This window comes from Trichosurus vulpecula, chromosome 1 (genome assembly GCF_011100635.1).
Source record: "Trichosurus vulpecula isolate mTriVul1 chromosome 1, mTriVul1.pri, whole genome shotgun sequence".
NCBI lineage: Eukaryota > Metazoa > Chordata > Mammalia > Diprotodontia > Phalangeridae > Trichosurus > Trichosurus vulpecula.
The window spans coordinates 10,527,951-10,550,781 of NC_050573.1; the positions used below are offsets into that span (position 1 = coordinate 10,527,951).

At 51.9% G+C, this 22,831-nt stretch overlaps 1 protein-coding gene across 3 annotated transcripts in view; it reads left to right on the forward strand.

Annotated features, from left to right (window-relative positions):
• The window catches only part of TXNRD2 (thioredoxin reductase 2), a 99,388-nt gene that overhangs the window by 41,536 nt on the left and 35,021 nt on the right, over positions 1-22,831 (forward strand). For all 3 annotated transcript variants that reach the window (XM_036767746.1, XM_036767755.1, XM_036767763.1), the window contains exons 9-11: positions 1,907-1,926; positions 3,268-3,359; positions 10,461-10,635. In XM_036767746.1, coding sequence (XP_036623641.1) covers positions 1,907-1,926; positions 3,268-3,359; positions 10,461-10,635 — 287 coding nt within the window. The remainder of the gene's footprint in view (positions 1-1,906; positions 1,927-3,267; positions 3,360-10,460; positions 10,636-22,831) is intronic.

Sequence of the window (22,831 nt, forward strand, 5' to 3'; positions counted from 1 at the left end):
AAAGAGGTGGGATCCTATGCAATAATTTTGTGCACTCATTGGCCTCGCTTCCCCAGGTCTGGTGTTGAGGCCCAGAGGGCAGCATCCTTTCCTCCACATCCTGGGATGTCCATTGTTCAAAGCCCGGCCTGATCCGACTGGCTAGCGGTCCAGTTGCTGGACAGCGGCAGGTGGGCCGGGGCCTTTGCCCACGTCTCCATCCCTGCACCACTCTGGGGAAGGGGCTGAATACCCGTCGATCCCCACCAGTGACTCCAGGGTGATTCTGAGGGATAGAGCCCTTTCTGAAATGGAATTACATTGTTAGTAGCTGTGAGGATTAGGGCTGCCATCCCCTTATCCGTTCTGACATCACCTCCTCCTGTTCAAAGGGCCGGGGAGCCCCGGTGCTGGCCCACCCACATCTGCTGCCGCCTCTGAATGCTCCTTGCCATGGAGACATCGACGTTTGCCCAGTGGCAGCGTGGGTTTGCCGCTCGAGAACAGCAGGGGATTTAGATGATTAGAACAAATATTTAAAATTATTTAGCGGGCCCGGGTTTACCATGTTGGTTGTCTTAGTTTCTTGGCACTTGTGTCTTTGAATTAAAATGGCTTTCCTCCCTCCCTCCCCAAAAGCACACTCTTTTGAACCCACTTGGTTTTTGCTTCAGGCCTTTCGTAATAACAAAATATTTGCTCCCAAACAGAGGCTTTATTGGGCTGTTTTCTCCTGTGGCCCACATGGGAAATGGGTCCTAATAACAATTGTAATAATGGGGTGCACTGCCCTTCCCCCCATCAGTGTGCCTCACTGGAAAGAGCCTTGGATGTGGAGTGTGAGGCCCTGGGTTCAGATCCTGACTCTTTCCCTTCCACACACATGGTACAACTTTGGGCAAGTCCATTGACTGCCTTGGGCCTCAGATCCCTCATTTGTAAAATGGGGACTCTGGACTGGATGGCTTCCAAGGCCTCTTTCAGCCCTTCATCTGTGGTCCCACTGTGTGCCCTGGGGAAGGCCCTTCTCTGGGCAGCAGGTTCCCCACCTGTAAGATGCCTCCGAGGCCCGTCCATCTGTGATCCCACTGTGTGCCCCGGGAAGCCTCTTCCCCAATCTTGGCAGCAGATTCCCCACCTATAAGATGCTTCTGAGGCCCCTTCCAGCCCTCCATCTGTGATCCCACTGTGTGCCCCAGGGAAGCTCCTTCCCCTCTTTGGGCAACAGGTCTCCCACCTATAAGATGGCCACCGAGGCCCCTCCATCTGTGATCCCACTGTGTGCTCTGGGGAAGCCTCTTCCCCTCTCTGGGCAGCAGATTCCCCACCTGTAAGGTGTTTCCAAGGCCCCTTCCAGCCCTCCATCTGTGGTCCTGTGGTTCTCCTCATTTTAAATGTATGCCCATCCCCCAGGACCCCAGCACTGAGACTGGAAATGGCCCATTTGGTCTTTTTAACTTCTCCTAAGTAAGTTTTCCTTAATATGTGAAACCAAACGCTGATATTACTCATGACGATGATTGTCCATCCCCAAATCTTGGTTAAAGGCCTGCACAGTGCTTGGAGGGGATGTTGGTTCTCAAAGACCGGCTGGCTGGCCTGGAGACCTTCCAGGGTGAGGCTGGCTTCTGTCTGAGGCCCAGCCGGGCCACATGCGGACAGACTTCTCACCAGAAGGCTGGCTGCCAGCCAAGCAGCATCCCACAAGGCGTTCTTCCTATGCCCTCCAGACCAGGCCTTAAGAGAAGGGGAGCCCCTGGTGTGGGACCATCCCCAACAGAGAGTCCCAGGAGAGCCTGACCTGTATGCCCTGCTCCCTTTGCAGCCTGAGAGTCAGCACCTGCAGAAGAAGATTGGATGGGCTTTGGGTAGGTGGGAACATGGAGGGTGGCCCTGAAGTCAGCTGTTTTTTTCACTTCTTTTACAGGTTGGTGGTTGGAGCCAGCTGTATCCTTTAGCAAACGTGGAGACAACTTGTGATGATAAGGGCTGTCCTTGCTGTTGGCGGGCATGTATGTGTAGGCACATGTGTGTGCTGTGTGTATTGTATACGTGTGCACACACAGGTGTGTGTGCGGGTGTATGTGTGTGTTTGTGTGTTGGGGGGGGGGGTCTGGGCAGAAAGCCCACTCTCTCCATTCCAAACTGTTCTTCCTACTCCCCTTCCCCATCTCAGGATATAGTCTTGCTGTCCCAGGCGAGTGGTCCTAGGCCTTCGACCCTGTGTTCAGGCACCCAGCTACTTGGGTGCATTGGGGGCCGGCTAATACATGTTGGGAGGGCCTAGAGAGTGACCCTCTCTGATCCACCCACAGAAGTCAGAATTAGGGACAATCTCCCCCTTCCCCCCGGCTCTTCCTTGAGGGTCCATGGCCAGCTCCAGGAGCAGATTTAGGGCTGGCAGGGGCCTTGTGGGTCCTCATTTTACAGATGCCCAGGGAGGAGAAAGGCCTTGCTCAGGGTCACCCAGGCAGCAGGAGGCAGCACTGGGGCTCTCACCCAGTTGTCCTGAGTTCAGATCCACCATGCAAGCCATGGGGAGAGCTGGGGAGGGGGCTTAGTTAATTATGCCTTAAATAGATGATGAGCTGGGTCTCCTGAGAGGTCTGAACAGCTGGGCTCTGTCTCCTCGAAAGGCATCCACAAAGAGCCTGGGCTTATGTTTCAGCAGAAAGGATTTAGGTGAAATAGAAGGAAGGCCTTGAGTTGCAGTGAGCATCTCCAGATGCCTCAGAGCCTGGGGGCTTGTTCCCCTGGAGAGCTCTAGAGAAAGGCCCTTGTGGGGGAGGGGGCCCTTAGCCACGGGCCCCTGGAAGCAGCCCCTGGCCTCTGATGACTGACCTCCTCCCAGGACAAAGGGCAGCCCAGGGAGTGAGACCCACAGATTCCAGAAAGGAAATGAGCTGCTAAAAAGGATCAGAGACATTATCCCGAGCGGAACGGAAGGCCCAGCCCCCCAGCAGGCAGCCCCACTCCAGCAGGCAGCCCACCGAGCCAGCTGGCTGTTGGTCAGGGGGGTCACAGCAGGGTTCCCTGTTCAGAGGGACACCAAGGGGCCTTCTAGGCCTGACAGGTTGTGAGTCCATGGGATGGCGCTTTGGGCAGGAAAAAGGCTCTCTGGGGGCTGGCAGGGAGGTGATGCATAGCACTAGGCCTGGAGTCAGAAAGCTCACAGTTCAAATCCTGCCTCCCAGGGGTGTATTTGTGAGGATCAGGTGCTTGTGTAAACACTAGCTGTTGTGATCCTCCGGATGCTGCGTTTCTTTCCTTGAATCACTCCCTGCCCAGATGTGTCCTTGGAGTGCGCGGGATTCCTCACAGGCTTGGGCCTGAGCACCACCGTCATGATGAGAAGCATTCCGCTGCGGGGCTTTGACCAGGTAGGTGTCGATGCGTTTGTGGCTCACCGTTGGCCGGCGCTGCTCGGCTTCCTTGTGGGTGGTGGGCACCTTGGGGTCCTCCCTGAAGTTGGGGCCTTCCCCAGGCTTGTCATCTACTACCCAATTCTGGAAACCTGACCCCCGATTGAATGGGAGGCCCCCTCATCGTGGGATCCACATCCACCTGGGCGACCCAGGAGAGGCACAGCGTGTGAGGGCGCGGGCAGACGCGGCCATCCCTGGAGGTGCCACCAAACCATGTCTGAGGAAATGGGGGGTTTTGGCCGATGCAGGCGGAGTTGTGCTTAGGGATTCCTGTTCCAGGTGGGGTTGGCTCCATCACTGATGATACTGTGATTAGAGAAGTCGTGTGGCAGGTGGAGGCAGGAAACGCTGAGTTCAAATGCTGCCTCAGACACTCCTAGATGTGTGTCCTTTAGCAAGTCCCTTCCCATCTCTGGGCCTCAGTTTCCTCACCTGTAAGATGAGGGGATCAGACTCTTTGGTTGCTCAGGTCCCTCCCGGCCCAAGCTCTGTGACTGTGTGACCTTGTCCAGGTGTGTGTCCATAGGAATGTGTGACATTATTGCGAATTCAGGCCGTGCCCCTCCAGGGTCATTTGGCATTGAAAAGAAGGAAAGAGGCGAACCCTGGAGGAATGAGTGCAGTTCAGTTCGAAAGTGCCTTGGCTTCTTCTCCAACCAGATCGGGGGAGTGTGACCTCTCTGCAGCCCGGTGCAGTGTAGATGCACGTGTGTTTTTACAGCCCAGGCCTGTCCCCACAACCAGCCAATGCAGGGGGGAATGCCAGGACCACAGCACCCTGGCCCCCCGGGGGAAACCAAGGCTTATGGTGGGGAGGTGGCGACAGGCCGAGCTGATCTCACCGCCACATCCTCTGGCTCCTGGCTGCCCACATGTGGCTGACTTGGGGCCTTAGAAAATGGGTCCTGAGGAGAGGGAATCTCAGCAAGCTGCAGACGAGCCAAAAGGAGACAACCGCGCAGTCCAGTCGGTCGGTCAGCATTAAGTGCCACTGAAGCGCCACTTGCTGTGCTAAGCAGCAGGGTCCAAAGAAAGGCAAAAGCTGCCCTGCCCTCCAGGTGCTTCCAGTCTAATGGGGGAGACAATATACCCTAAATAGGAGGAAATCAGAGGCCAGAAGAGCCAAGAGGCAGAGAGGAGGAGGGAGAGGCAGGACAGGCACACACATGGGAGGAGGCTTCCTACCTCCTGGGCAGGTAGAAGGGCCCACGTCATGATGGGCTTTCAGTGCCAGACCAAGGACTTTATCTGGTCCTGGAAGTAAGGAGAAATGATGTGGTCAGACCTGCTTTAGGAAAATCAGTGTATCAGCTGAGTAAAGGATGGCCTGGAGGGGGCAGAGGCTTGAGGCAGGGAGACCCCCCCCCCTAGAGGGCCCTAATGATAGTCGGGGGGCGGGGGGGGAGTGATGTGGCGGGGCTGAAAGCAAGGAAATGAGAGGATGCACCTGAGAAATGGGAAGGCCAAAGGGGCAGTATTTGACAGCAGATTGTGTGTGGGATGGGTGAGGAGCTGATGACGATGTCAAGGTTGTGAACCCGGGAGGCCAGACTAGGAGCCCCTTCTCACTTGGAGGGAAGTAGGGAAGACAGGCAAGTTAGGGGGGAAGGACGAGGAACTCTGTTTCAGCCATGTTGAGCTGGAGAATCCTCTGGGTTGTTGAATTTGACACGTCCACAAGGTTATTTGTGATGTGTGACTGTAGGTCAGGACAGACTAGAATTGGAGCTAGAGATCTGAGAATCATCTACATAGAGATAGTCACTGAATCCATGGTAGCTGATGATTTTACTCCCCAAAGTAGCAGAGAGGGAGAAGAAAAGAGGGCCCAGGACAGAACCCTGAGGGACACATATGGTGAGAGGGTGTGACCTGGAGGAGGATCCAGCCAAGGAGCCAGGAGGAGCTGTCAGAGAGGTGGGAGGAGAGCCGGGGAGGGGTTCTGAAAACCCTGAAAAAAGATGGTACCGAGGAGGAAAGAGTGATGGACAGTATCCAAGGCTGCAGAGAGTCTGTGGAGAAAGAGGACTGAGAAAAGGCCATTGGGTCTGGAACTAAAAATTCATCAGTCACTTTGGAGAGAGCAGGCTCAGAGGAATGATAAGGTTGGAAGCCAGACTCCAGATAGTTTAGAAGAGAGAGGGAAAGAGGAGTGGAAGTGGAGGCACCAAAGGCAGAGGATAAAAATCATAAAAACAAGGAGTGGGGGAGGAGTAGATATCCCCACAATGTCAGCAGATCTCAGGAGACTTGACTTCTTTTTACATTTTTATTTTCAGTTCCAAATCTCCCACTCCCTCCACCCTCTCCCACCCATTGAGAAGGCAAGAAGTATGATACCTCTTATACATGTGAAACCATGGAAAACATATTTCCACATTAGCCATATGGCAAAGGAAAGCAAGGAAAATAAAGAAAGGGAAAAATAGATGGTTCATTTTGCACCCAGAGGTCATCAGATCTCTCCCTAGGGGTGGACAGCATGTTTCAAATCAGAGGTCCTTTGTAGCTGTCATGGATCATTGTCTTGATCAGAGTAGCCAAGTCTTTCACAGTTGAGCCTTGTTACAATGTTGCTGTTACTGTGTACAATGGCCTCCTGGTTCTGCTCACTTCACTTTGCATCAGTTCATATAAGTCTTTCCAGGTTTTTCTGAAACCGTCTCCTCAACATTTCTTCTAGCACAATAATATTCCATCACATTCCAGCCATTCCACAATTCATGGGCACCTCCTCGATTTCCAGTTCTTTGCTATACCAAAAAGAGCTGCTGTAGATATTTTCGTACACATTGGTTCTTTTTCTTTCTTAGATCTCTTTGGGATACAGACCTAGTAGTGCTTTTGCTGGGCCAAAGGGTATGCACAGTTTGAAAGCCCTTTGGGCCTAGTTCCAAATTGTTCTCCAGGATGGCTGGACCAGTTCACAGCTTTAGGAGACTTTTTTGGGGGCAGGGCAATTGGGGTTAAGTGACTTGCCCAGGGTCACACAGCTAGTACATGTGTCAAGTGTCTGAGGTCACATTTGAACTCAGGTCCTCCTGACTCCGGGTCCAGTGCTCTACTCACTGCGCCGCCTAGCTGCCCCTTTCGGAGACGTTTAAGGACACTTGAAATTCTCTCTAAGCTTTCAGTGAGTTTTAACCAGTGCTTCAGGGCAGCTAAGCCAGTGAGCCCTTGGAGGTTCATGAAATGTGTTTTTCTCCCCCATTTAGAGTATGAGCCCTTTGGGGCAAAGACCTGTGTTTTTGTCTTTCTTTGTGTATATCAGAGATCAAGGTGCTTGGCACAGAGTAGGTGCCAAAAAATACTTGTTGCCTGACTTAGTGACTGATGGTTACAAAAGGAGGTGTGATGTCAGGAGAGCGAAGTCTCTGGGGTATCTTCCTTCTCTGCATATTTCATTTATACAGAATTCCCTCTGAGTGACTAGGTACTGCCTCAGTGCTGCCTTCCCAACCCAAGGCCCCTGTGCTCCTGCCTGCCAGGACCAAGAAGCCAAGCCAGGCTCCTGCCCGAGCCCTGCACCCGGAGCCGGGAAACATTTGAGGGGCTGTGGTACTTGGGGGCCCTCCACTCCCAGACCCCAGAACTCGTGGGTCTGCCTTCAGGGTGGCTGCTGAGCCTGGGAGGCCAAGAAAACCAGGTTGGGAGTTAGGCTGGGAGGAGCCCTAGATCCTGTTTCAGAGAGGGCTCGTTCTGAGATTTGCTTTACAATGGTGCCAGCCCCCCATTGTGGGCTGAAAGTAAAACATTCTCAGGTGAGCCAAGAACGCCCTTCCTTAGTTCTGTGTGGGTGGCTTGGTGCAGAAAGCCCATCTGTGAGCAGGAAGCATGTTCTTTGAGAGCGGGGCATCCCTGACTAGACCCGTCAGAAGGACGTGGAGGCCCTGACAGGCTGTGGCTTCACTTTGGATTCATGAATTAGCAGTACCTCCTCCCAAAAATGTGCGCGGTCCTTCTGTAGCAAAGTGTTCCTGGCATCTCTAACAAAAACACCTGCCAGGTGGTCTGACAACAGGAAGGTTGTGCTAATTAGCCTGGGTAAAGAATCTACTTTAAAAAAAACAAAGCTACAACACTTCAAAGGAAATTTATTAAAAATCCATCTATCCTTCAGTAAAGCTGCATTTCTGAGGCACTTCCTGTGGTGCCAGGCCCTGTGTGAAGCCCTGAGAATGTGGAGAAGGGCAGAAGATGGCCCCTGCCCTCAACAGGCTCCCAGTCTAAAAGGGGAAATGAGGGAGAGTCCCTTCCACTTTGTGAGGATCAGAGCTACAAGGGTCCTCAGAGGCCCCAAGAGATGAAGACTCTTGTGGGAGGTTAAGTTACCAAGTCAGTGGCCTAGCTAGGAGGACTTTCTGTTCCCCCCTCCCCCCTCCCACACCCACTGCCTCAGTGAAGCATCTTGTCCAATTCCACCCCTTTGCCTAGACTCTCTGTCAGCACCGTGTGGCCTATAGCACATCCATGTGCCCTGTAGTATCACAGATTCAAAAGCTCTGGATGGGGATTCCCCTCTTCCTCTACCCACCCCCCCCCCCAGCATCTGTCCCTGCCCCTCAGGTGGAAGGTCTAGGGGAGCTTCTAGAGCTGAACACTCATCGTCCTGCAGCCCAGAGGGGATGGGCCCCTCAGACCAACCTCAGGTCAGTCCTCCGTCCCTGGGCCCGTGCTTGGAGTCAGTCTGACCGGAGTTAGAGTTGTGTGGGCAGAACCATCAGAGTCCGGGGTCCCCTTCTGAGCCAAGAGGAAGCCTCTGTCGCCGAGGACATTAGTGAAGGAGGCTGCAGTAGAAAAGCTACAGACAGGCAGGCAGGAGGCATGTGGACTGAGGTCATGGGTCTGGAGCCAGAAGGGATTGATGTCTGGTCCAGCTCCTTCATGTTACTGATGAGGAAACTGAGGCCCAGAAGAGGCGGTGGCTGATCCAGGCACCCTCCTAGCATCCCCCTTTCCCCTTTTCCATCTCCACACTCTTATGATGTAGCTGGCCATAGAAAGATGGGACTTTCAGCCTTGCCCGAGGGTCCCTATCGTTCCCTCCCAGCCAGGCTGCCTGCCTCAGCCTGAAGGGTCAAGGGAGGGTAGCACCCAGGACTTCACCAGCTCCTTCCAGCCCTCTCCCAGCTCTTCATGTTCCCTGGGTCCATGATTTCAAGTTGGAAAGGCCTCAGAGGCCAGAGAGGGCAAGTGGTCACACAGAGTCAGGATTTGAAACCAAATCCTTCTGACTCCCAATCCCAGGCTCTCTCTACTGCTCCACTCTGAGCAATATGATCTTTTTGTGGCTGTGAACGATCCCAGGCGGTCAGCAGAGGAGGGCAGTGGGTTCCGTGATGGAGGGCCAATGACTCTTCGTCATAACAGAGTGCAAAGCCCCTTATGTGTGATCTCAGTAGATCCTCACAACAGTCCCAGGAGGTCAATGCCATTTTCCCATTTCACAGGTGAAGAAATTGAGGCAGACAGAGTGGACATGACTTGTCCAGGGTCATCCAGCTAGTAAGTCTCTGAGGAAGGATTTGAACTCAGGTCTTCCTGAGTCCACATCCAACATTCCATCCACTTGGCAGCCCAAAGCCCATCGGCCTCAGAGATTTGATGGAAAGGCCCTGGGGCCTGTAAAGGAGGAGTTTTTTCACAAGGAGGCCTTGGGCCACCCCGGGTTCTCAGGACTGTTATTGAAGAAGCCGAGGACCCCTTCCTCAGTGCCTCCAGGCAGTCCATCCACACTCTGGCTCTGGTGGTTTGTTCTGAGATGGGGGCCCGGATTGTGGAGGGGAGTTTTGTTGCTTTCTTGGGTAACCTGATGGTTGCTGCTTATAGCCATTAGGTTTCCTAAATTCTGTAAGAAGCAAATTCTAATAGTCCCGGGTTTTATATGAGGCTCAATGGGGACATCCGCTTGTTTTATCCCCAAAAGGAAAAATTATGGAACGGGAGCCCCCAAGGCCAGGTTCCTGTGGCCATTTGAGCCAGGCTGGATGGTCAGGCCCTCTCCTCTGTTCCTGCACAATGTCCTGAGAACAAGGGAGGAGCATGTGGACAGATGTTTGACCTGCTTCCTTCCACTGGAACCATAAAGCCCACTGCTGCTCCTTTGTGGACAGCCAGGCTTGCATGTGTGTGTGTGTGTATGTGTGTACAGAGAAATCAGAGGACAGATTCCTACCATTCCTGCTGCTGTCTTAGGCCTTCTGGGGGAATTGTGACTCTTGGGTTGGCTTCAAAAGCTTCTAGACCCCAGCCCAGAACCATCCGCCAGGGCACGTCACTGTAGATGACAGTACCCACTGATCAGTAATATAGCCAGAACCCAATGCTGGAGCCATAAACTTCATGGAATCCCAACCCACTTGTTTACAGATAGAGAAACTGAGGCTCTGAGAGGGGAAGAGAGTTGTCTAAGGTTCCCTAGCTAGTAAATGGTGGAGCCCAGATTCGATCCCAGGCCCTCTGGCTCTCCTGACCCGGACTGGTGCCCTTTCTCCCTCACCTCCCTCGGAGTCCTCAGGAAGCCAGCAGACTCAGGTCAGAAAATGATGTAAAGAATGATGTCAGAGTGCCAAGAGAAGACCCATGTAATGGCCAGCGGTGGTTAAGATGGGAATTCTGCACTGCCACCCACCCCCATGTTAACTAGTGCCCGGTGGGTCGCCATGGCTTTATGCCTCCCTCTGGCCCATTCCTCCATTCTCCTGGGATTTCCTTCTCAATGGAGGCATTCCTTGATGCTCCCCTAGCCCCCAGCCAAGTCAGGCCCCTCTTGATTGTTGGGAGCCCAGTAGGCTCAGGCCCCATGACCACCAGCCGGTAGGACCTTCTTAGGGCGCACAGAACCTATAATGGCCTTTGCACCCAATGGGGAATAAGACAAAGCTGTTTTCTCTGCCTTCCTATTGGTATACTGTTAGGGACCCACAGAGCATGCATGCTTCCCCCATCGGTGCAGGCTCAAGAAGGTGCTCAGCCGTGGCACAGCTCTGGAAGGCGGCACGTGCACCACTGGAAAGGCGTCTTCCTGTGTCAACGTTTGTGGTTTTTGCTTTCCAGCAAATGGCCCTGTTAGTGGCCGACTACATGGAGTCCCACGGCACAAAGTTTTTGAAGCATTGCACGATGAAAAAATTGGAAAAACTTGAGAATAACCGGCTCCGAGTCACCTGGAACAACCACGAGGCAGGCACGGAAGAGTCAAGTGTCTTTGACACCGTCCTGTGGGCCATAGGTGAGTCTGAGGCATCTAGAACCACAAGCGGATGGCTTGTCCCTTTCTGTATCTCATCTCCCGTCTCTGGGGTGGCCCAGATGGGCCTTCCCAGGTGGGTCAAATGCAAACAGCGCCCTTCCTAATGTGGATTCTGGGTCACAGAGGAGCCTGGGTAGTGAGCTCCCTGTCATCTCCCTGGGTGCTTTAGGAGCAAGGCCTTTAGAAAAGAAGCTTGCTGTTTTTCATGCTCTTTCTTTTTTGCTGTTGTTCGAGTTTTCTTGTACAGAATGACTGACACAAATGTTTTACATGGTTGCACTTGTATAACCTATGTCAGATTGCTTACTGTCTTCGGGTGGGGAGATGGATAGAATTTGGGACTCAAAACTTAAAAAAAGTTTAAAATTGTTTTAATTGGGGTATTGTAATTGGGGAAAAAACGAAATATTATTTAAGAAAAGAAAAGAATCATCTCGTAGCATTTGAGACCGCTGAGGCTTATCCCTGCCCGAATCCTCTTCTTCTAAGTGCCTGGCACATCCTCTGCTTGAAGACCTCCGGTGATGGGGAACTCACTACCTGTCAGGACAGTCACTGACTCCACTGGCGTAACTGTGATTGTTAGAAGGTTCTTCCTTTTTTGTGCATGTCTGTGTCCCTTTAGCTTCCGCCTTCCAGCACTCAGCGACCAAGGCTAATTCTAGGTAAGTCAGCTCCTCAAATGTTTGAAGACAGGAATCATGTCCCCCTTTCCAGAGCTTCTCTCTGCTGAGTATCCCCAGGTCCTTCTTTCTGAAGTGAATCTTAGAGAATCCTAGAGCTGGAAGAAGCCAGAGATCAGAGAATTTCAGGGCTCTGAAGGGTCTGCAGACTCCTCTGAGCCAGGGAGGGAGACTGAGGCCTCCCATTGCTCCACCAGCCCTGACCTCAGGTCTCCTGACCCTCTCAGTTAGGCAGGCAGTCCATCAAGATTCAGTAAGTAACTACTGTGCACCAGGCACTGTGCTAAGCTCTGGGGATACAGAAGAAGGCAGAAGACAGTCCCTGCCTTCAGAGAGATTCCATTGTGACATGGAGGCACCACACAAATGTACAAACTAGCTATCACAGGCTAAATAGGAAATCTCTGAGGGAGGGAGGGACCTGGAATTAGAGGAGTCTTCACTGCAAACCTGGGCCTTTGAGGCTTTCAGGGCTCAGTGCTGGCAGAGGCCTCCTCACAGAGTCCACCTCTCAGATGCAAAGGTCATTCATATTGTACTGGGGGCATTGAGGGGAAGCTTTGCCCCGTGGGTCCCTGCCCAGAATTCTGCCATTGGTAGCCTCTGTCCCCCAGATGCCCTGGAGTCTGGGCCTCTGGCCTTGGGGGCCCAGGCATGATTAGAGGGCCTGCCACCTCCCAAACACAAACTCTCACTGAACACTCGGAGGTTTGGCCTTTGTGTAGATAATAATCTCATGGGCTCTGTAGGTTGGTAGACACTGGGTGGGCCTCATCCCCTCCCTGGGCCTGTGTTTGCTCCCCTCTGCAATGAGGGTTTGGTTTCCAGGTCCCTCCAGCACCCTGGGCTGTGTCGGATGATGACCGCAGGCAGCCCCAGGGTCCTACCACACCTTCACTCTTTGAAAAGACGTCCCTGAGCCATTGCTTTATTCAAAGTGTTATCTTGAAGAACCTGAAGCTGGGGCTGGGACTTGACCTCAGACCCATGTTTTCTAGTTTCTCTGGACCCCCAGCTCAGAGCTGCTGCTCAGTGGTTCTTACCCTGGAGACCACGGGTGCACAGGCCGTGAATGTTATCACCTCGATTCAAGGCACAGCAGACTATGTAGGGGCTTCAGGACCCACAGAAGGTGAAGAGCCCCTGGGCTGCAGTGAGCTGAAAGGGCCCCGCCCCTCATCTGACAGATGAGGACACTGAGGCTCGCCAAGTTCTCTGACTCCAAACCAGGCCAGTGCTGCGCCCCACTGCCCTAGTAGTCTGAGCTCAATCGCTGAGCTTGAGTCCAGCTGGTGGCTGAGATCCTCGGACGTGGGTGCTTCACTAGCAAGTGTGTCCCATGAAATGAAAGACCAGCAGAAGTCAGAGGTTGTGAGTCCAGTGCCTTTGGGATTTCCCATTTCTGTCGTGTCCCTTGTGATCTCCTCTGTTTTCTGGCTATTAAAGACCGCCATCTTTACCTAGAATCAACACTGATTATGTCATCAGAGTATCAGCATTGTTCAAGAGATGGAAAGGCCTGTTAGACCAGCAAGATGCTTTCTAAGGCCTGGGACGGGGGCCCTCAGAGACCATCTCATCTGATGGAGGAAGAGGCAGAGGCACCAAGGCTCATCTCAGGAGCATTTGTCCTGATACCTATGGGGTCTTAGGAGTTGGGCAGGGCTCTAACGGCACCACCTGACCTTTTAAAGAAGGGAAGATGTGGAAAGACCAAAGCTACCTCCAGTGTAGCCCCTTTATTTTTGTTCTGGGAGGGAAAAGAAGGGCCCTGGGACTCAAGGGAGCCCCAACCACTCAACGGATTTGTGTACATCTCAGAGTGTAACACACTCTGCATCCACCGTCACTGTTGAGGGAAGAGCTCATTTATGTCTGGATTAGACTCTGGGTTAATGTCCTGAGACAGTGGGCCAAGTGAGGATGGAGAACCGAGTCAGTCAGGCATTCATGTCTGGGCCCCAGGGGAGCCAGGGCGGAGGTGGCCCAGCTTTGGGATCCAGCTGGAATCAGGGCTCCTTAATGGTTCTCATTAGGGACTTCAGGGTTCAGATAGTGAGAGCTTTGGGGTCACGGGGATGGGAGACTGGGTCAGGATGATGAGCCAGTTGTCCAGAGAGGCCCACGGGGCCATGACTGATTAGAGGGGGCTAGTGGAAGGGGTGTAGGAGGAGGGGAGAGCCAGGCCCAGGCTTCAAGTGCTCGGCATACTCTCCGGGTGACTGCGCACAAGTGACGCCCTCTCTGAGCCCATTTCCCCTCTCTGTAAAATTGAAGTAACATTGGCCCTTTCCACCTCACAGGCCTTATGGGCCAAAAGGGCTTTGGGAACTCCCGAGAACTAGGCCGTGGTTCTTGTCCCAGGCAGAAGGACCCAGTGGAGAGGGAGCCAGCCTCATAGCCAAGAAGACGTGGGTTCCAGACCCACCTCTGACACCTTTTGGCTCTGGGGCCCTGGATGGGTCACAGCCCTTTGGGCAGCAAGCTTAGACTGGCAGTTGGAGAGCAGGGGGAGGGTCCCAATGTCAGTGGAATCCCAGAAGCCGGCCCCTTCCCTAGTGGAATGTTGTAGCCAGCCTCCTCGATGTTTTAGCTAAATCTGCTAGTGTGATGATAAAGCCAGTTTTCCATGTTAGAAGTTCACATGAAAATCCTCCATTTCATTCTAAATATTTAGGATTTCTTTTCATCACTTGTAGGATCAGATTTCAAACTGGAAGGGGCCTCGGAAGGAGAAGGAGGGAGGGAAGGAACAAGCATTTTAAGGCCCCTACTATGTGCCAGGCACTTTACAGACATTATCTCATTTGATTCCCACAACCATAGGAAGTAGATGCTGTTTTATTCCCATTTCACAGTTGTGGACACTGAGGCACACGGAGGTGAAGGAACTTGGCCAGGTCCACATGGCTGGTGAACCTGAGGCACAGTCTGAACTCAGGCCTTCCTGTCCCTCGCTCAGTGCTCTGTCCACAGCTGCCTCACAGGATGTGGTCATTGCATCCAGCCTGCTTGGGAGGGTGACCTGCCCCTGGGCTAACAGGCCATGAACAGCAGAGCAAGGTTTTCACCAGATAAATCCAGGTTGGGCTCTTGTAGAAAGCTTGTCAGACGCCTTCCTTTGTTTCATCAGACTTCTCTCTTGGCCTGTCAGGTTTCATATGTCGTTGGAAGTAAGTTCCCTTTAAATATTTCTAATGATCCAGTTCCCTTTAAATATTTCTAATGATCCAGTGGGGCTGAGGCAGGAAGTCTTGGAAGTGTTAGCCTTCTCACATTTTGTGATTTGTCTTTAAACATGAAATGAGTATGAGAAATGAGGCTTCCACCATGGTGTTTACTGAGTGCAGACAGTGGGCTGGAGCTGTTGACTCTGTTTCTGGACAGGCCTTTTGGAGGAGGGTCTCGGGACCTCTCCTAGGAGAGAATGGACAGGCCCACAGGAGAAGACTTTCCCTGCGATCCAGTGGTCATTCTTGCTAGGCAGAAACCAGAACATTCCTTGAGACTTCATCCAGTTTTACTGCCTTGCTCCACTTAGCCGGAACAGTAGGTGAAAACAGCCTGGCAAGAGGAAGGAGCCTGGGCATTGCCTTTCTCAGAAGAACCGTCCACACCTCTTCGTGTTTAAGATTCTCTTCTAAAATTCATCCTGGCATTTACACTGAGACATAGATCAGGGGAGTCTCCTGCCATGAATGTTGATACCACAAGTGGGATGGGAGTCCCAGGAAAGGAAGAGCTCTGCAATGCCCAGGACTTACCTTATTCCAGACTCACTGAACATGCTGGCCCATCCTTGGTGGGGGAGGCACTTGAGTTGGAGCCTTCTCAGTGGCTAGAGTGAGGGCGCTGGAGAGGGGAGGCTGCCAGGCCGCCCTCAGAGAGGCCAACCGTCCCTGGTGACTAAGCCTTTGTTCATTCGTCATTGGTTCATAAACAGTCAAGGGCCTTTTCCTGTTTTAAACAGAAATTACTTCCTTTGGAGGCCAGAGCTTCATGGGCCCCGCCATTGGCTGGTGGGGGGAATGACCCGTTTGCCGTAGAAAAGTGATTTGTCAGTAAGTACCAAGGGAGAATTTCCTGTGTGCCAGGTGCTGGGGTACCAAGGCAGAAGTGACCCTAAGGAGCCGCCATTCAGACAAGGGAGATGCCATGTGCTGAACAGTGCATCCAGGATGCCTAGAGAGGAGATGGGAGGGAGGCTCGGGGGTGTGCACTCCTGACAAAGGTGCCACGTGAGGAGATAATGCTGTGGTTCTCAGATAACCGGGGCCTCTCATATAGTCTGTAACAGTGCCATTTGCTCACACAAGGCAAGAGAGGAAAGGGCCTGCTTCACCTCGACAGAGCCCCCTGTCTTCTCATAGTAGCTCCCATCACCCCTAAGGTTTGCCAAGCATGCCATGTTTATTATCTCCCACAGGCCCTCATGTCTGGACTTCCCTAGCCCATTAAAAGGCATTGGGTGCGATGCCCCCATTCCCAGCTGATCCTCCCCAGACCAGTGAATCTCCTTTGTCCGCGGGCGGTCTCCCCTGTGTCTGGTGCACCTCGGCCTCCCACATCCAAGCTTGGCTTTGGGAGGTTGTTTCTCCGCCACTGCCCAAGACAGATTTTAAGAGAATGAGGTCCTTTTGTTCACACTGCGCCCTTATGGATTAAGCACATTAACAGTTAAAGCTGGTTAATTGAAGTGTAGTCGGGCTGTGATTCATTGTGTTTCCCTGTATCAACACACCCACACCAGGTGTCCCAGATAATAGACTGGGAAACTTAGCGGTGTGGAGGATTTCCTGTCTGCAGATGTGCCAATTACACTGCTGATTGAAAAAAGTCAGCCTGTTGGGTTAGCGGGATCCAGCCTGGAGAGTTAACTAGTTGTATCCTGAATTAGAGGGCTTCAGGGTTTAATTAACAAAATCCTATCAGTAGTACCAGGATGAGATATGATTGCAGGAGATCTGAGCGATTATAGTCCCTTTCTAAAGTGGGGCTCAGCTTGAGGTTTCCAAAGCAGCCGTCAGGCTGTACAGTCGCACCTGTGGATGAGAAAGGACATGCTTACATCTGACCCTGTGTCCTTGAGAGGTTCGACCAAGCCGGACGGGCCTCAGGTACCGACCCCAGGCTTGGCCCAACCAAGCTGGGAGAGCCTCAGCCCCCAACTGGCCTGGGGTAGCCAGCGAAGACCTTTACTGAGCTGCCACTGCCGTGACTTGTGCCTGAGAAGAGGGTTCCTACACGGGGAGGTCATGGATCCTTCAAGGATTAAGGCAGGCTTCGGAAGGTGTAGAAAGCTGCTGGCTGAAGCTGTCAGACAATTGTCCTGGAGCCCTGGTTCCCCATCTCCCTGGCGGCTCACAGCGGTTCTCCTGACTGTCGGGCCTCTGCTCCATCACGGTGGGTCTGTGTTGAGAAAATAGAAGAGCCTCATTTTTTAAACTCTTAGTGCCTTCCCTCTGTTTCCCCCATTAGACTGTGAGCTCCTTGAGGGCAGGGACTGTCTTTTTGCCTTTCTCCGTATCCACAGTGTTTAGCACAGTGCCTAGCACATTGTAATTTTTGGTGGTGATGTTCAGTCGTATCCAATGCTTATGACCCCATTTGGGTTTTTCCTGGCAAAGACGCTGGAGCAGTTTTCCTTCTCCAGCTCATTTTACAGATGAGGAAACTGAGGCAAGCAGGATAAAGGGAATTGCCCAGGGTCACCAAGCTAGTAAGTGTCTGAGGCTGGATTTGAACTCAGGGAGATGAGTCTTCCTGACTTCAGACCTGGCACACTACCTACTGTGCCACCTAGCTGCCTGGCACACACTAAGTACTTACCAAATGCTTATTGACCGACTGAACGTTAAAAGTGGGCTTCCAGCAAAGGCATATTAAATATATTTGCATAACAAGATTCTGGCGCATGCCTGCATAGGCCTTCTGTCTCATTTCTAGAGATGGAGCCATAAATGGTGAGTGTTTATTTCTTTGGAGCCTGCAAAGACTGGGATGGGGGGGGGAGGAGTCACAGGTGGGGCAGGGCCCATGGCTCTCCCCCCATTTCCTGAGCCCTAGAGAGGGCCCCTGATCTCCCCAGGGTGCTCCCCAAGGAGGTCCTCAAGGAAGGAGGCTCAAGCCCAGCCCGGTTTTAGCATCTAATACAAACTTGTGTGTCGAAGGCCTTCCTTATAGCTGAGGCAAATCCCTCTGGGGGCGTGTGAGCCTTTTCCTTGTGGTCCCTCATTCAAGCTGCCCTACTTGACTGAGTGTCCTCAGATGGTGTGTGTCTGAGGCCCCACATCCTGCCTCAGGCCTTCAGCTAGGTCGCATGTGGCTTTTATCCCATGAGGTAACCTCGTCCATTTTGTAGATGAGGACGTTGAGTCCCAGAGGGATGAAGAGACTTGACCCAAGTCCCCCAGAGCTCGGCTGAGCCAGGATCTGAGGCTGGTCTTTCCTGCCCCCTCCCCCTCCACCTCCCCTGTCTCTCAGTGAGACAGGCTGACCGCTGAGCCTTTGCTTTGGGCCGAGGAGGGGCCCCAGCAATTGTCTGGATCATTGAAGCTCGCTGGTTGCCACAGTGTTATACTTCCTTGCCAGGCTTGCCTGTCATCTGTTTCCCAAATTCGTCAGCTCTTCCCTTCCCCGGTCCAGATGGCCCATGGTGTCCTTGGCCGACAGTGTCATTTCTGTTTGTCCCTCCGGTGATCTCTGTCAAAGTATCATTCACTTTGCTGTGTGCCTGCCCCCAGCGGTTAATGTACTCTGGGCCTCTTGAATCATTCACCCGTCCAGAGGTATTTTCTACCCGTGGGTCATGTTTCTAATTCTCTATGTGTACCACTCATCCTTTGTGCATTTATGTACGAACCTGATGTACAAAAGCTGATCTGGTAGCAAGTATTTATGAAGCACTTACTGTATACCTGGCACTGTGTTGATCACTGAGCACACAAAACAAAGTGAAAGCACTGTTCCTGCCCTCCAGGAGCTCCCAACAACATGTTCATGTAGCAGAACGTACAGGACGCGCCTTAAAGGGGAGGGCACCAGCAGTGGGGGGCGGAGGAGGATCTGGAACGACCTTCCCAGCAGGGTGGGATTTGAGCTGGGTCTTGGAGGAAACTGGCAGAAGTGAGGAGAGAGAGCATTCTAGGCAGTGAAGATGGTGAGTGCAAAGGCACAGAGGTGGGAGGTGGGGAAAGGTGGCTCTGTGACTGGGTGGCAGAGTTCGGGGCCAGGGAGTGAGGTATGGGAAGGTCGGAAAGGAGGATGGGGCTGGGCCACATTTATGTTTGATCCCCTAGTCAGCCGGAGCCCCTGGGATCGATTGGATGGGGAGAGGCAAGACAAGGCAAGGTCAACGTTTTGGGACAAGCAGCTGAGGGAGGATGATGGGAGTGAGGAGGGTCCCGACTCAGACTATGGGCATAGGTCAGGAGAGTTGAGCAGGGCCTTCTGGAAGGCGGTACTTGGGTGGATGGAGAGCAGGGCATGTGTATCGTAAGCTAGTCACCAAGAGGATGGTTTTGGCCATGGAGACCGAAGAATGTCCAGCAGTGGGACGTGAGCTTTCCTGCCTTCTCCCAGGAGAGGGGCGGAGCGCCAGGAGTGTGGAATGGGGCATGTGCTATCTGAGGAGGTCACTGGGCTAGGGAGTTTTGCTGAAACATTTTTCCTTTGTTAGGAGGGAGAATTCATTGGAGGATAGAGCAGATATCAGGAAATGACTAGTGTATAAACAAAAAGTCATCAATAAAACCTTCAAATAATTTTTTAAAACTCAAAAGTTTGCTTTTAAGGGAGACATTGTAATGTGGTTGAAAGAGCTCTGAGATTGGAGTCATGGGGTTTGAATTCAAATCCTGCTCTGCCGCTTTGTGATTTTGGGACCTTCGGCAGGTCCCCTCCCTGGGCCTCAGTTTCCCCATCTGTAAAGTGAGGGAGTCACACTCAGTGATCTCGGAAGTCCCTTCCAGCTCCAGCTCTAGGATCCCATGCCTTCATAGTGCAGGAGATTCTGTTTCCTTATAGAACGCCTGAGGTTCTGCAGGTCTGAAAAGGAAAAGCTTTAGGGTTTGAGAATTTGCTTTGGAACCTTTGAAAAGTCAGTTTGTTTTTCTTTTCAGAGTCCCAAGATCTTCAGCCTTAGAACTGACCAGAAGGGACCTAAGAAATCATCTGGTCTGATCTCATTTTATAGATGAGATTACTGAGGCCCCAGAGGTGGAGTGGCTGGATCATAGTGACTTATCTAGGGCAGAGCAGAGACTCTCTCTGTGTTTGTGCCCATGCAGCCCCGGGGCCCCGAGGCTGGGCATTCCTGTTGGGTACAGCTTAAATGGAGTCCATAGCTGGCCGCTGAGGGCCCTCCAAGCCTCCAGACACTCTGGGACTCTGGAAAGGGTCCTGCCTCAGCCTGGCCCCCTGCTCCACCCTGAGGAAGCCACAGAAAGACTGTGTAAGGAGAACCTTAGGAGGCCAGGCGGAGATGTCTGGGCTGGCAGAATGCTGTCACAGATTGGAGGAGGGGGTGATCCCTTCCAGCAGGGTCAGGAGACTTCCTGCTTTGAGAAAGGGGCAACTGAGTTGGGCCGAAGAAAAAATTGAACAGATAGAGATGGGAGCAGGGAGTGGAGAGGGGTCTTTCCCAAGCTTGGATCAGGACAGCACAAGAATGGGGGAGTGTTTTAGCCCCAGTTATTGGGAGGACAAATTTTCAAGAGAATTCATCAAAAGAAATAGAAAACTAGGGGGAGGAACAGTTAGTCAACAAGCATTTTTTTAAATTAGATTTTTTATTTTTAGTTTATAACACTGAATTCTACATATTCTTGAGTTTCAAATTTTCTTCCCTTCCCTCCTCTCCCCCCATTCCCCCAAGACAGCATGTAGTCTGTTATAGATTCTACATAAACCTTCACATTAAACTTATTTACACAATAGTCAAGTTGTAAAGAAGAATTATGACCAATGGAATGAATCATGAGAGAGAAGAGATAAAACAAAAAAAGAAGAGAAAAAAAAAGTGAATAATTTGCTTCAATCCGCATTCAGACTCCATAGATTTTCTCTGGATGTAGCTTCCTTTTTCCATTGTGAGCCCTTTGGAGCTGTCTTTGAGCCATGTATTGCTGAGGAGAGCCAAGTCTATCAAAGTTAAGTCAACAAGCATTTATTAGGCACTTACTGTGTGCCAGTCACTGTGCTAAGAGCTGGGGATACAGAGAAAGGCAAAAAGATGGCCTGGGGTCAGGAAGACCTGAGTTCAAATGTGGGGAATTGACTAGGTGCATGACCCTGGGCAAGTCCTTTCACCGCTGTCTACCTCAGTTTATTCAACTGTAAAATGGGGTCATAGTAGCACTACCTATCTCCCAAGATGGTTGTGAGGATCGTATGCAAAGTGCTTTGCAAACCTTAAAGCTCTAAGTAATGCTATCTATGGTGATTGTACTAATGGGGGAGACAACATGTAAATAAGTAGGTACACCAGTGATACAAAAGTGTATGCCTAGAAGACGCATGGTACCATTAGAGAAGAAGACCCTCCTAGCCTGCCCTGGAAAGGCCTCCTGCAGCAGGTGGCATCTAAGCTAAGACTGGGAAGAAACCACAGATGTCCAGAGCTGAAGGGGAGGAGAGAGAGCCCTGTGGCCATAGGGACAAGCCTGTGCACAGGTATCATGATGGGACACAGAGCAGGATGTTCGAGGAGCAGGTGGGAGGCCACAGAGTGTGTGGAGAGATGGAAGACATGAGGCTAGGAAGGCAGGAGGGGGCCAGTGATGAAGAGCCTTAAATGTCACACAGGGGAGATAACCAGGAGGCATTGGAGCTTATTGAGTAGCAGGGTAACATGGTTTCACTTTGGCTTTAGGAAAGTGTACATTGTATTTTTTTAGTGGTGGCTGAATGGAAACTGGATTGGAGGAGGGAAAGACTTGAGGCAGCCAGTCCTCCTCAGCAGCTAATGGAGCAGTCCAGGTGTGAGGGGATGGGGGCCTGCACCAGGGAGCGGGCAGTATCAGAAGAGACAAAGGGATGTAGTTGAGTTTTTGCAGAGGCAAAATTGATGAGAGATCTTGCAAAGGTGAAATGGATCAGAGATGCTGTAGAGGTGAAGTTGCAAAGGTGAAATGGACCAGAGATGCCTCTGAGCTGAAATCAACTTGAGATGTTGCAAAGGTGAAATGGACAAGAAATGCTACCAGGGTGATATCTACAGGTCTTGGCACCAGCTTGGACATGGAGGGGGTAGAGATAGTGAGGAGTCCAGGATGACTCCTAGGGTGTGAGCCTAGGGGACTGAGAGGATGCTGGGCTCTGAGGCAGTGAGAGAGGAGGGGGAGAACTGGGGGGAACATCTGAGACTGGATTTGTATAGCTGACTCCCCTGGTGGAAGCTGCTTCCTGTGAATTTCTTGGATCATTTTGCATGCCTCCCTCCCAGGGTTGGACACCCTTCAGAGGAAGATGTGTTATTTTCCAGATTTATTACACCTTTCCTCATATCAGGCAAAATTCTGCTATCAGATAGGTTTGTAGCTGTCAACTGAGAATGTGAATGGGAAGGACCTTAATTAAGGCCTGTCTCATCTAAACCTTACCAGGGCACATGCAGTAGGTGGTGTTGAAGTGGACAGTCAAGAGCCCCAGAGATCACTTGCATCAATCACATTTATGAACGGTCTTTAGATTTACTTCCCAGGGTATGGGTTAACATTCAGCAATTAACAGCTTGTCTTCTACATGGTGTTAAATCTCAGTGTGAAATGGTGATCAGGGCATGTTTTATCTGCCAAGATCTCAGAGTTAATCATTAATCCTTGTCCTCAAACAAAGAAAAGGCACTCAGAGACTGCCATTACCTCCACCACCCTTTTTTCTCAAGGCTCAAAGATGGATGTTTTAAAACATAAGCAAACAAAATAATAGACCTCCAAGGATCTGACTTAAGGTTAGAAAAGAAAAGGAAATCTACTTTAAGGCTTCCAGCTTCAGCTTCCCTCCTCCTTGTACCTCGTCCAAGATCCTTCCCCACCACCCACCCGTGCCAGGACTCGTGCATCTGGCGGTACCCAGCGTCAGATGTTACCTGTTGTTTGAATGTCTCCCTTCTGTTTCATCCAAGGAGCAGCATGACTGTGGAGGCAGTGCCACCGATCACAGGTGCAATGACACAGGCCACACACAGCCTGTGGGCTCCATAGTTTTGCTTGGTGTCAGGTCTGCCCCATGTTCACAAACAGCTGAGCCATGAGAGGGGACCAGAGGCAACTTTCATAGCCATCTGTGAGAAGCTGAGATGCTCTGATTCTGCTTCCCCCCAGCTACTGGCTTTCCCTTCTGGGGTACCTTCTCCCCACTCTGTATTTATCCTGCATGTACCTGTTTATTGGTGGCACCCCATCTGAGCTCATTCACTCAGCACCCACTTGCATTGGCAAGCTGGACCCCCAGGGGGGCAATTACTGTTATGTCCCCAGAGTTCTAGGGGT